Source organism: Bidens hawaiensis, unplaced genomic scaffold (genome assembly GCF_021521415.1).
Source record: "Bidens hawaiensis isolate Kalapana, Puna unplaced genomic scaffold, B.hawaiensis_p1.1 tig00013117_1, whole genome shotgun sequence".
Taxonomy (NCBI): Eukaryota; Viridiplantae; Streptophyta; class Magnoliopsida; order Asterales; family Asteraceae; genus Bidens; species Bidens hawaiensis.
Window position 1 is genome coordinate 205,720 of NW_027492107.1, and position 14,043 is coordinate 219,762.

At 39.6% G+C, this 14,043-nt stretch overlaps 1 protein-coding gene across 2 annotated transcripts; it reads right to left on the reverse strand.

The window, feature by feature from the left end:
• Nucleotides 1-279: 279 nt before the first annotated feature.
• On the reverse strand, nt 280-4,938 carry LOC143543352 (uncharacterized). 2 transcript variants are annotated; one of them, XM_077035694.1, is made up of 6 exons: nt 4,765-4,938; nt 1,518-2,888; nt 1,166-1,414; nt 1,005-1,085; nt 614-928; nt 280-522 (listed from the first exon to the last, which is right to left on the reverse strand). In XM_077035694.1, exons 2-6 carry the CDS (start codon nt 2,520-2,522, stop codon nt 409-411), a joined length of 1,764 nt encoding a protein of 587 aa, XP_076891809.1. In that variant the 5' UTR covers nt 2,523-2,888; nt 4,765-4,938; the 3' UTR covers nt 280-408. The 2 variants fall into 2 exon arrangements, with proteins under 2 accessions (XP_076891809.1, XP_076891808.1); XM_077035693.1 differs by having other exon boundaries at nt 1,166-1,417.
• Between the last annotated feature and the right edge of the window lie 9,105 nt (nt 4,939-14,043).

Consider the following 14,043-nt stretch of genomic DNA (forward strand, 5'->3'; position numbering starts at 1 on the left):
AATGCACTAACTAGTTAACCAATTAACTAACCAAACATAACTAGCTAACCTTCACTAATTGCATTACATACTCTTTAGTTCTAATTATCTTTAACACCTTTAGCAATTCCATTGGAATGGCAAAAGAACACAAACACGGATAGGACCGGTATTTGGCTACATAACTAGATGCGGGATTAGTTTAAAAAAAAATTGTGAGCATGGTGTTAGCAGATTACCTATCGGACCGATTGCTCGAACCCGTTTACCATCACCAGATAAAATTAAGAGGTGCAAATGAACGTCGAAATTTGATTTATTTCTTGAAAGAATGTACAAATTTACATCTGGTGACATTAAATCTAAGTAGTAAATGAAATCTATACAGCAGTGATGGGAATTTTTCTCCATCACCAGATAAGATTACTTTTATTTAAAACAATATTTACAGAGAGAGATTGTAATCAAAGAAGATAACCGGACCTTTTGGTTGCTGATGTCAAAGTACTTCGGATCCGACGGATGATGGTATTCCACATGTAACTGCAATTTTAAACCAGCAAACCCTCATTACAAAGTAGCCATGTTTTATTAAAATCTTACAACAAGAAAGCGTTTTGACATAACTAACTACCTTGCCTTCATCAGCATCAGAGTGGCGTTGAGGAAACACAACCCGCATGTCATTGTACAAATAGAACCGTCTTTCGTCCCCAAGGTTTTTGGGGTTCTTTTCTGGTACAGATAGAGGATCTGATTTGCACCTTTGAACGGTCTTTGAACTTTTCTTTAAAGACGGGCAGAGAAACCGCAGATGGAGAGCATAACGTAAGACCCCTGTGTTATTCGAATTCTCATTTGCTTTGGGTGAAGTTTGCATAGATGACACGCCCCCAGTTTTAGAAACCGGTGTTGTGGAAGCTAGTGTCACCTTTTGGCGCAGAAATGTCTACATTCAAATAAATAAATAAATAAAAGTGACTAAATAATTACATATTTTACAAGGGAAATAAGAGAAAACTAACCTTGGTGCCAGCTGGCATGTCACTCAAGTCGTAGTTACAAAGAAACGTATGAATTGGTGTCTTTTCAGGATTGCTCAGAACCTGTAGAAACCAATTAAGCATATAAACGTAAAAATCATTCCTTCTACTTTCGCCAGCAGTAAAAACAATTTTAAACATACCAATTGTATGCGACCTTTCATGGGGACCCGCAAACGACTTCTTTCCACCTGTGGGTCGTCAACGCTAAGGCTCCTTTTCATCTTTTGACTTTTTTGCTTGTTTGGCGAAAGTTGACCAGCAAGGTCAATGGATGAGTAGTAAAGTAAGAAGTTATCCCCATCGACACTCGTTACTGCAAACGGAAGTTTCTGAGGATGTGGTGAAAAACTTCCTCCCGTGACGTTTAAAACCGCAAGAAACCCATCAATCTTCTGCCATGTTTAACAGCACCAAAAGAAAACAGAATCAAAATCATGTATTCCTTAAAACCAATCAACAATTTTAGTGAAAAGGAAATGCAGTTATGCTGACCTGGCTGACTGTCCCCGAAGCTAAACGACCCGATAACAATGACTCCTCAAACGACCCGATCCATGACCTTCTAACTTGTAGTCCACTTGGGGTCCTACATAACTTAGGTGATTGGGTCAAAAAGGATGAATCTTGGCCCCAATCGCCCACACTTCTAAAATCATCTTGGAATGAAAGAATATCAGAAAAGGTTCCATCAAGAGATAACTCTAACTCCTTCATGGTTAGATGATTATCATCTAACTCATTGGTCAAAACCCTAGAAGGTTTTGGTGTTCTAGAGAATTTTGGACCGAGTGGAGATAAAGACAAAGGAGATGATACCACTTTTCTTGAAGGTATAGTTATGGGTGAATTCAATGACCTTAATGGTGATTCTATGCCGTCTAATCCAGGTGAAGATGACAAAGAACCAAAAGATTGAAGATCTGTGTTCGCAAGCACAGGACCATCAGTGAAAAAACCAGAGTTAGTGCATTGTTGAAAACTAGTTGGTGACAACACGATAGGTGTCACAATTTTGGGAATCACTATTTCAGTACTCTTATCAGAGATGGTTTGTGGCGTGTGGTCGAATTGATTTGGTAAAATCAAGCCATTTAATGGTGATAATAACCGTTTCCTAACTATGGCTCCACTGTTCTCTGGGATATTATCAGTACCATTATCAGTCTGCATGCCATCAATGGCAAGACCAGAAGAACTTGATGATTTTGACTCAAATCCAACGATTCTGGAAACGGCGGTTTGAACATTTCGCCCAGTTTTACGACTGAGTGTTGTAATCTTATCTGAAGAACTAAGTTTCTGCCTGTTAACATGTTTATCTCTGTTTAGATTGGAGATATCTGTTGAACTAATCACACCTGGCACACGATTCACATGCATTCCACTCATGTCACAGGTGCTTAATCCATGGAAATGAGGCGGTGATTGGACTGCAGTGTTGAATGATGTAGTTACTTCTTCAGCGATTTTGCTAGACGAGGCTTGAGGCAAGCCCATACTTTAGTTTTTTCTTTTTCTTTTTCTTTTAACTTCCTAAACCTGTGAAAAGCTTGAAATTACTATTGCTACACCAAAGTTCTAACCAGAGATTCAAACTATCTATAGAGATCTAAGACACATATATCAGAAACTTAACATGGAAATCTAGCTTAATTTCATGCCTACGGGAAACTGGAAACTAGAAACTATCAACTATCTATCAGTTCTAATTTGCATTCCAATCTTTGCAACAGCCTCTTCAAATCCCAAACCTAAACCTAATGTCCAAACAGCACATGTAAACACGATCGATAATTCCTTGAAATCGGTAATAAGAATGAGATTTGAAGTCCATTGTTTACTCAAGAAGATTAAGCCCAAAACCTGGAGTTATGTCAATGAAAAGTCAGTTAGCATTACTCTCTCGTAAGTATTAACATAATCAAATTTAACATCAAAAGAACTATATACACAGATTTTCATGAAGTACAAAACAGTCTAATAGCATTGCAACAAAAGGAATTTCAAGTTCAACTTATCCTGATTTAACAATATCCATTTCCAAAAATCGAAAACAGAATCTGAACTTGCTAAGGTGTAAATATAGAAACAGATTCATAAACTGCACGATGCAACATACAAATTACTTCAAAAACTAAAGAAGCACAGGAATCCATGTTGTCAATTTAACATTTCACACAGATAATCAAATTATCCTTATTAAAAATCTAATTTCTTCAAACTGAAACAAGACTCAAACTGAACTCAAATTCCACTCGGGCACGCCAAATTGAATAGCTTAACATTAAAATTAAACCTGGAATTACATTCAATGCAAAATCAGTTAATTTCATTCTCTACTAACGTAATCAAATTTAAGATCAAGCATCACATTCATCCAAGTCAAAAGATATCAAATAAACAAATATTATCACAACAAAAGGAATGTCAACTTTAACTTCTCCTGATTTAACAATGTCCATTTCTAAACAATGAAAACAGAATCTGAACTGACAGTTTTCTGAATCCAACAACTAATACTAAGTGTCAACAAAGAAACAGATTCAACACTGCATGTTGAAACCTAAATACACAGATTTTCTAGTCAATTTAACATGTCACACAGATAATCAAAGCATCCTTATTTAAAACTTAATTTATGCAAATGAAAACATACGAGATTCAAATCGAACTCAAATATCACTCTCTATAAGCATAATCAAATTAACATCAACCAACACATTTATCCAGGTGAAAAATATCAAATAAACTAATGCTAAGTGTGAATAAAAACCTAATTTCTGGACATTATTAATAATAATAATGACCTAATTTCTGCAGATTATTAATAATAAATACCTAATTTCTGCAGCTTATTAATAATAAAGACCTAATTTCTGCAGATTGTTAACGTTTCACATAGATAATCAAAGCATCCTTGTTAAAAACCTAATTTCTGTAAACCAAATCACACGAGACTAAAATTAAACTCAAACTGAACCTAATTTCTAGTCAATTTAATATTTCACACAGATAATCAAAGCATCCTTAATTAAAACCTAATTTCTGCAAACCGAATCACACGAAACTCAAACTGAACTCAAAACTGAAACTAATTTCTAGTCAAATTAATATTTCACACAGATAATCAAAGCATCCTTAATTAAAACCTAATTTCTGCAAACCGAATCACACGAGACTCAAATTGAACTCAAAACTGAAACTAATTTCTAGCCAATTTAATATTTCACACAAATAATCAAAGCATCCATATTATTAAAAACTAATTTCTGCAAACCGAATCATACGAGACTCAAATTGAACTTAATTTGTAGTCAAATTAACATTTCAAACAGATAATCAAAGCATCCATATTATTAAAACCTAATTTCTGCATACCGAAACATACGAGACTCAAATTGAACTTAATTTCTGCAAATTAAAATGATACGAGACTCAAATTGAACCTAATTTCTGCAAATTAAATCATGCGAGACTCAAATTGAACTCAGAACTGAACCTAATATCTAGTCAATTCAACATTTCACACAGATAACCAAATCATCCTGATTAAAAACCTAATTCCTGCAAATTAAACCATCGGAGACTCAAACTGAACTCAAATTCCAGTCGCGTACGTCAAATTGAATCACGTAACTCTCGTAACATCGAAATTAAAGTTGATACAAGCATAATCAACGCGCAAATGAAACGAAAAACAAAATGAATCGGAAAAGAGAAACAGAACGAACGAACGAACCAGTGGAGATAAGGATCATGTAATTGCGATTGTGAATTAATAAACTGGCTTTGGATTATGATTATTATTAATTATTGTTATAAGTTTGATATGATAATAATTAGGTTTGTTGTTGTTTTAATTTAGAGGGTTTTTATGAGGAATTGGGGAAGAAATAAAATGAAAATGAAATGAGAAGAATAAAAGGTGTCAAGATATTGGATTGGATTGGATTGAATGAATCCCATGTGTGTGTGTAACATTTTGGCCGCCCCTGGTCTGGTAAATTATTATTATTATTATTATTATTATTAAGTCAATTTTAGTTTTTATTTTCTTTGCTATTATCCAGGTTCAATTAACTTAGACCCTACTTTTTTTAAACCGTGTTGGTAATCTCTCTCATAATATCTAAACAAGTATTTTTTAGGTAAAAAGTTAATCGTTCATACTTGTTTTGACGTTTCAGACCTGACTTACCCAGTAATATTATTAAAATGGAAACTGTTCGATTAATCTAGACCTTACTTTTTTCTTAAACCGCGTTTGCAATATCTCACGATATATGAGTGAGCTTTTTTGAGACTCGATGTCAACCGTTTGTACTTTTTGACGCTTCAGACCTGACTCGCCCAGTAACATTATCAGAATGGAAAGTTGGAAACTAGTCATGTTTGAAATTTTGAGAACTAACTTATATTTTGTTTTGAATGTTTTACACTTTTACATCTAATTTTTGAATTGAGTATTTACGTATGAGAAATTATGGATTGGATGATCAGTGTTTTTCGACTGGTTACGATTTTTGTTCCTAAAAAAAAATAAGACACCGAGTTTACTTTTTACTAAAAGAATATAAGACACCGAAATTAAAAAAGAGAAATTATGGATTGTCTATATGCTTTTTGAATTAAGATTTAAAAAAATATAAGACACCAGTTTACTTTTTACTAAAAGAATATAAGACACCGAAATTAAAAAAGAGAAATTATGGATTGTCTATATGCTTTTTGAATTAAGATTTAAACAAAAATAAGACACCAGTTTACTTTTTACTAAAAGAATATAAATACAGAAAAATATGAACACCCTCAGGTCACTCTTTCCACCTCGGTCAAGTTTTCCGGCTAACCAATTTTTGTGATTGTTTTTACATAAATGAAAGTCTTTTATTTATTGTTTTGGGGTGTTGTTTTTCGTTTGTCATCTGCCTAAACATCATGAGTTGCTTTGAATTTTCGATTTACTAAAAACGTCATATTGTATACTTTGGTTGATGAGAAAACTCGTTTTTGAATCAAACCAAAACCCGTGCTAAATTCAATCGACACACTCTGATCTGCAACAATAGACTTTGGGATTCTTGTTGGTATGGCCGTGTTTAATTGTAAGAGTGAAGCAATTAACTTGATTATTGAGGCTGTACGGACAAGCATACATTTAATGATTTAAGAAGTGGAAGCAATGTGACAAAAAAAAAATGTTTATTCTTATCTTTGTATCACACATTAGGACATGTAAGCATGTATTGAGACTGTCATACATTTCATTATATGATTGTTTTGATATCCTTTTGTAACCTAGTTTCTTCTTATATTACATAGAGTAAATATTCTTGTTATTGCTTTGACTCATTCCCCAAACTTTTGTTTCATGTGTTAACTAGATTTAACATGTATTTTTTTTTATTTCATGTTTAAGCTTATATGTATATAAAAAATTCAGAGACATAAAAATTTAAAACACATTATTTGCCAGAAAAATAAAATAAAGAGATTCTGTTTTTTTTTAAATAAAGATTTGGCAATCAATGATATATTTATTGGGTCGGCTATTTTTTTTTTTTTTTTCTTTCTATTATCCGAAATCAAAGGCTACAAAACAATGGACACACATGGTCCGCTATCCAAATCCACTGATTAGGATTAGGTCCTTTCAAATAAAATAACATATATCACTTTTATTTCATAAAGGGTATGAAAGCTTCAACCAAGTATTACTTTTTCTTAATGTTTTATGAGTTTATTCTGTTTTCACTAACAAAAAAAACCTCAAGTTGTGATGTGCATACAGTTCTATTTGTTACATTTTGTGGTGTGTATATATTCATGTGATTTTAAAAGAGTTTAAACTAGAACCGTTTTTTATTTATCCGAGTAACTTTTCAGTTTACTCACGTCCCATCTCACCCAATCACGCCGAACTTCAAAATTTTTCTCGCATCCACCATCATTAAATATAAAAGAACTTTAGAGCTAGACATGTTTCGGTTAGAGCTATCCATGATAGACAATCTCCTAGTAAGTTTTTCATGTTGGCAATATTCGAAAACAAATATATAAGTAGCTTAACATGCATCATTAGTGAGTGAGTATAGAAGGTTTGACGTGATAAATGATGTTTTGTTCTGTATTGGTCACAATCATATAACAAACCTTATCGAGTATGATGAGAGTATGATGAGCCTCGAGAGTTTTAACTTGTAACATGTTATGATAATCTATATTTTTCTTTTATGTTTCACATGAGAGATATTGAGCCATAATGCCATATGAGTTATGAGATGCCCGTTTCAATGATCATCGTGTCTTGAACTTAATGACTGTAGATGAGGGAAGAACTCTACAGTTAAATATGTCAATCAAAAGAAACGTGTAAGTTTCTATTAGACTGGTCACTATGGTGAGGGGCTTCGAAGCCCCTCCACCGTGACACGTCACCGCCACGTAAGCAACGAGGGGCATCGAAGCCCGCCCCGCTATGGTTTAAGGCCCCCAAAGACGCCCCTATATATATATATATGTATGCATATGTATGTATGTGTGTGAGAGGGGGACCCACATTCACCATCAACCGTGCCGGCCGTTGGAACAACCTTTCCATCGGCGCCCCTAATTGGACGGAGCCCCACAATGGTGTTCGGAGCCCACCGCGCCCGAAAAAGGGGGCCAACGGCGCCCCATTGCAAAGAGTCTTAGACAAAACACATAATATTATTTGGTAACAAATGATTAAAGGAAACTTAAAATTTTTCTTAATGTTAAAATATGAAAGAAAATGTTTATTAAACAATTTTGGTGTTACAGAGAAGATATGGGAGGAAGCAACAAAATCAAATTCAGAGATTGCTTTGAAAAGAGAGAAAGGATTTGTTAATTTAATTTGATAAATAAAAAATAAATAAATACAATAAAAATGGGTAAAGTATTGTCTGTTATATAAGCAACAGGAGACGTGTTCAATAAAAATGGGTAAAGTATTTGCCCAGTCGTTGATTCACATATTCTTCTTTTTGGTATGCGCACTGTAGGGGTATGGTACTAAACCCGGCTTACGACCTTAATTTATTATGTTTGGCTTATTTTATTATATGGACTAATACAATATTATTGGGCTGAGGGGGTTTTGTGGAGGTAACCCTAAATGGGCTAGGCCCATTAGGGTACCATGATGGTGGCCATGAGGCTCTCTATATAAGGAGGTCTCCACCTTCTTATTAAAAGGGTCATGCTCAGTAAGAGCTGCCATCATATCATTTTTATGTCTGTAAACAAGAGATCCTCGAGATTTCTTAGCAGTCACCTCCACACCCCCAAAAAGCCATTGCAGATCTCAAGCTAGCCGGAGAAGAAGATCAAGGTGCAGCTCGTTCATCCCGAAGACCCGGGAACATCGTCATGGATCAGGTCAGATTCATCTCATGTTTCTACATTGGCGCCATCCGTGGGACGGCAACGAGCTACCCTTCGATTTTCGTCTCGGTTCTCGGATCTGTTCACCCATTATTCAGATCTGTTCATCCATTTTCTCCCAAGAAAAATCCAGATCTGGAAGTTTACAGAAAGATGCTTCAAGACTTGTTCTATTAAAGCTCAAAAAGATCCATAGATCTAAAAGATGCTTCCAGATCTGTGTTTCTGGAGTAACGCAGATCTGCGTTCACACGCAATGGGTGTCGGATCCAAATCTGATTTTTCAGTGTTCAATGCTGGAATAAGTTCTAGATCTATGGCCACAAAGCAAAAATTGGGAGCAAAAAGGAATGCACAGAAGAATAACAGGCTGTGTACATCGGTGCTCCTCCATCACCACTAGAGCAACTAAAGTTAACAGTCTCGGAGAAACTCCGCCACCGCGGAAACCACCATGTGGGTTTTGCGCAAAAGACTGCCACCATGTGGGTCTTGCGCAGAAGACCGCCACCATGCATGCTCGCCAGCGGGTCACCATTCCGCCGATATGCGTGAGCGCCCGCGGAAACCACCGAGGAAACCACCATGTGGGTTTTGCGCAAAAGACTGCCACCGTGCATGTTCGCCAGCGGGTCACCATTCCGCCGCCATGCACGCGCGCCCGCGGATCCTCACTCCGCAGCCATGCATGCGCGCCCGCGGAAACCACCATGTGAGTTCGAAAGACGACTCCATGCTTTTGGCTTTACGTAGAAGACTCCAACGCCATGCATGTGCGCGCAACCCTCTACCATGCTTGTGCGCAACTCGCCGCCATGCATGCGCACGCAACTCTCCGCCATGCACGCGCGCCCGCGAGTCACCACTCCGCCGCCGTGCATGCGCACTGCCAAGGATCAAGCTTCGCCACCATGCATGCATGCCCGCGAGTCACGACTCCGCCGCCATGCATGTGCGAGCCTGATTTTAATTTTGCATACATGTTTCACACTTCCCTTTATTAATTTGAGCAATATGACAACATTGTATTTATATCAAACTAAAAATAAAACGAAGTAAAACATACATGCGCGAGCTTCAAGCTCAGACGCGTTGACGAGTTTTAACTCTAAAACGTCAGGGCCTTAGCCCGATAATATGAGCCTTAGCTCAAATTACTCATATCATCCATCCTACGTATTGCGCAGCTGGACCATAAAATACCTAAGCACAACTAAGGCAAAGCACATGCCAAAGCATAGTTGTTAAGGTTTCAGGTCGGGGCCGCGCATGGGATTATAATGGATATAGGCAGAGTAACACATACTGACACGTAAAGGCTAAAAAAACTCATTCATAATTCCCTATAATAAATGCGCGATAACGTCGCGCAAAAGAGGAATAATGAAATGCCAAGGCACGTGTCAGCATATTCAAAATATCGCAAAATAACTTGAAATATGACAACTGTTAAGGAGTAAGTAAAAATAATTTCCTTACAACCTTGTTCAAATTTCAATGTGTAAGCATACCTTATAGCACACGCGCGCGCCATCACGCATGCGCCACCGCGGTTCGATACTCCGCCACCACGCATGCGCCACCGCGGTTCGATACACCGCCATCACGCATGCGCCACCGCGATTCAATACTTCGCCACCACGCATGCGCCACCGCGGTTCAGTACATCGCCATGAAGCAGCAGCGCGTCGCCGCGGATCACGATGCGCCGTCACGGGTCAATACTCCGCCACCATACATGCGCACAGTCGCGGATTAACATTCCGTCAACATTCACGTGCCACGACAAGTGAACCTCGCCACCGCGTAAAGTCATTGCGCCACCACGCGTACACGCCACCGCGGGTAACCATTTGGCCGCCATGATGCATGCCACCATGCATGAGTTTCACCGCTATGAAGCAGCAGCGCGCCATCACGTATGCGCGCTGGCGCCGAGCACACGAAAGGTCTGAACGTCTCTGATGCATGTCAACACCAACCAACCACATGCATTGACGATTTCATTTTAACCAAAGGGATGGAATTTCGCGCAACGCGCGTACAATAAGAGAAAAAGAAAAAAAACAAGCCCTATTAAAAAAACAAACTATTAAGTCTAATATCTATCTTACCTCGCTCGCGCGAGACAAGACACACATTAGACTGGGGGGGCTTGAAGGGGTATGCACCCGCCTTAACATCGAACGGGGCGGGTCAACCTACAAGATATAGATAAGAGGCTTGAAATCAGGATGTCATGAAGACACAAAGCCAAAACCTATGCGCGTGGTGCATATCACATGCTCACGCATCGCATCTGTGCGTGGCACATCACATGTTCACGCGTCACATATGCTCAGGCATCACATGCTCACGCATATCACATCTGCGCGTGGCGCATATCACATATGCTCACGCATATCACATATGCTCACGCATCACAGGCTTGAAATCAGGATGTCATGAAGACACAAAGCCAAAACCTATGCGCGTGGTGCATATCACATGCTCACGCATCGCATCTGTGCGTGGCACATCACATGTTCACGCGTCACATATGCTCAGGCGTCACATGCTCACGCGTATCACATCTGCGCGTGGCGCATATCACAGGCTCACGCATCACATATGCTCACGCATATCACATCTGTGCATGAGAATAAAGAGGACCTCGCGCATCCCCAGGATAAGAGCATATCACATATGCACACAACCAACCACGTCCTTGTCCAAATCAGGATAAGGACAACCATGATTGTGCTCATCAGACAACCTTCCAGAAGGTATCTTTTAAGGAATAAAGAATATGCTGATGTTGACAGCTGCCAATGAAGGGTAGACAACTCAGCAAAGCCCATGTGCCACCACGTGATGGCACATGGGTCAGGTGAAATACCTTGGTCAGAGAATAATCAATGAAAAAGCACCATGTGTCCCAAGTACACGTGGCGCGAAGCGATAGAAGGAGGCCAAAAATGCCCTAATTGGGTCTGAGCCCAGTCATTGGAAACCCTAATACTATAAATACCACACCGCCTCCACAGGTGGAGCCAGGCAAGAAAATATATTCTAAGTCCTTTACTCATTTACACAGCACACCGCCATCATACTTGCGGATCACCACTACGCAATCACGTCACAAAAGAACACTGAGCCACATGCGTGGGCGTCGTCGCGGAACAACACCGCGTCATAATGGATGGGCGCCTCCAAAAGTTTGGTTTCTTACATCCGCATCACTGTTCAAGTGGGAGGATGACTCCATACCTTGGTTCTATGCAAAGACTCCACTGCCATGCACCCGCGCCCGCGAGTCATCACTCCGCCGCCATGCATGCACCCACGGATCACTCCGGCGCCATGCAAGTGCGCTGCGGACGAACTCTCCCGGCCATGCATGTGCCGCATCGGAGGAACACCCCGACGCCATGCATGCGCAGTGCTGAGGGTCAAGACTAACGCCATGCATGCGCGCTCAACTCGCCGCCATGCATGCGCGCTCAACTCGCCGCCATGCATGCGCGCTCAACTTTCAGCCGCCATGCATACGCGCCCGCGGATCACCACTCCGCCGCCATGCATACGCGACCTTGGATCACCACTCCGCCCCCATGTATGTGCGCACCGCAGATTAACACTTCGTTAGACCAAGACCGATCACTAAAGAACGCATACATCTTCGCAATACAACTTTTTAAAATCGGCAAACTGGGGCGGAGGTCTTATTCTGCTCCGACACGTATAACAAGAAAACCTTCCTCGATCTGAAAGAATTCTCGAGTCAGAGGCACGGAACACTCATGTCGAAGCGTGGAATTCTCATGGCAAAGCAAAAACAATCCTCGCGGCAAAATCCCAGAACGCTAACAATAGCACATGCTTGGTTACAAATTCCACAAGTAAGTGAATTACTTCACAAGTTTTTTACAAAACCTAAAACTTTTTGCCTATATTGATTTTGGTTTAACAATCAAAATAAAACAAAACGAAAAGTATGAGTATATAAGATTTGCATGAAATGGCACAAAAAGTTGTGCTTATATTAATGCAGAACACACAGCTATGCACCAAACACTAGGTTGGGCACACCTCATAATTTGCCTAAGGATGGAAGACATCCTAATCATAGGTTGGGAATCCTCATAAACCCATACGGCTACACGTCATACTTAAAGGTTGGGAATCCTCATAAACCCAAACGGCCATGCGCCAATTTTATATGTTTTTGCAGGTTCGGCTACGAGCCGCACGAGCACCTATGACATTATTATTATTATTATCTGGCCGTTTGTGCCTCCATTATTATTTTGAAAACAAGCCGGGATAGTCATCCCGCGTAGAAGAGGCCCCTGTGGGCCAGTCATTATCATCATATTATAGCTAAAAAGCCACAAGCTTCATTATTTTTATAGCTCGTAAGCTGCCTCGCGCGCAAGTCGCATTACATTATTATCGAGATGCGCACTCTATCTTTTATCAGGCCCCGCGCCACTATTGTTATGATGCGTGCTTTATCTTATTCATGCCAGTACACCATCATTACTTTATAGAGAAAACATTCGCTTCATGTCAATGATTTCATCCCTGCTGTACATGCATGTGCCTCAGGCAGTGTAGAGAAATCATTAGCTTCTAGTCTTTGCTTCACATCAGTGTATAACGACTTCATTATTTTATAGCTCGTAAGTCGCCTCACGCGCAATCTTCATTATTTTATAGCTCGTAAGTCGCCTCGCGCGCAAGCTTCATTATTTTTATAGCTCGTAAGCTGCCTCGCGCGCAAGTCGCATTACATTATTATCGAGATGCGCACTCTATCTTTTATCAGGCCCCTCGCCACTATTGTTATGATGCGTGCTATATCTTATTCATGCCAGTGCACCATCATTAACATAAGGATCACAACATGTCACCATCATGGAGAAAACCTCTCAAAACTCAAAGACAATAAAAACAAGGCCAAAGAAAGGGGAAAAAACCGCCTCATATCCTAACACACCTTATGAAGTCCAGCGCTCCACCTAAACGCTTGCACGCCTAGGAGCAACACTAGACTTGGGGGGCTTGTAGGGGTATGGTACTAAACCCGGCTTACGACCTTAATTTATTATGTTTGGCTTATTTTATTATATGGACTAATACAATATTATTGGGCTGAGGGGGTTTTGTGGAGGTAACCCTAAATGGGCTAGGCCCATTAGGGTACCATGATGGTGGCCATGAGGCTCTCTATATAAGGAGGTCTCCACATTCTTATTAAAAGGGTCATGCTCAGTAAGAGCTGCCATCATATCATTTTTGTGTCTGTAAACAAGAGATCCTCGAGATTTCTTAGCAGTCACCTCCACACCCCCAAAAAGCCATTGCAGATCTCAAGCTAGCCGGAGAAGAAGATCAAGGCGCAGCTCGTTCATCCCGAAGACCCGGGAACATCGTCATGGATCAGGTCAGATTCATCTCATGTTTCTACACGCACCATTCTTATTTCTATGTGGTAAAAGTTTATATAACTCTGGTTTTAAAAACCGTATCACACACGAGATGTTCTAAATAATTAAGTTAAAAACAAAGCAATACATAACGTAGATGGAAACTACGAAGGCCATATAAATTTGGAAACCACAAC

Excerpts from the sequence above, each read along its gene's own strand:
- LOC143543352 (XM_077035693.1), bottom strand. The coding sequence starts at position 2,522 with ATGGGCTTGCCTCAAGCCTCGTCTAGCAAAATCGCTGAAGAAGTAACT. Across the intron at positions 929-1,004 it reads ACATGCCAGCTGGCACCAAG|ACATTTCTGCGCCAAAAGGT; the intron begins GTTAGTTTTCTC and ends ATTTGAATGTAG. Across the intron at positions 523-613 it reads CTGATGCTGATGAAGGCAAG|TTACATGTGGAATACCATCA; the intron begins GTAGTTAGTTAT and ends TTAAAATTGCAG.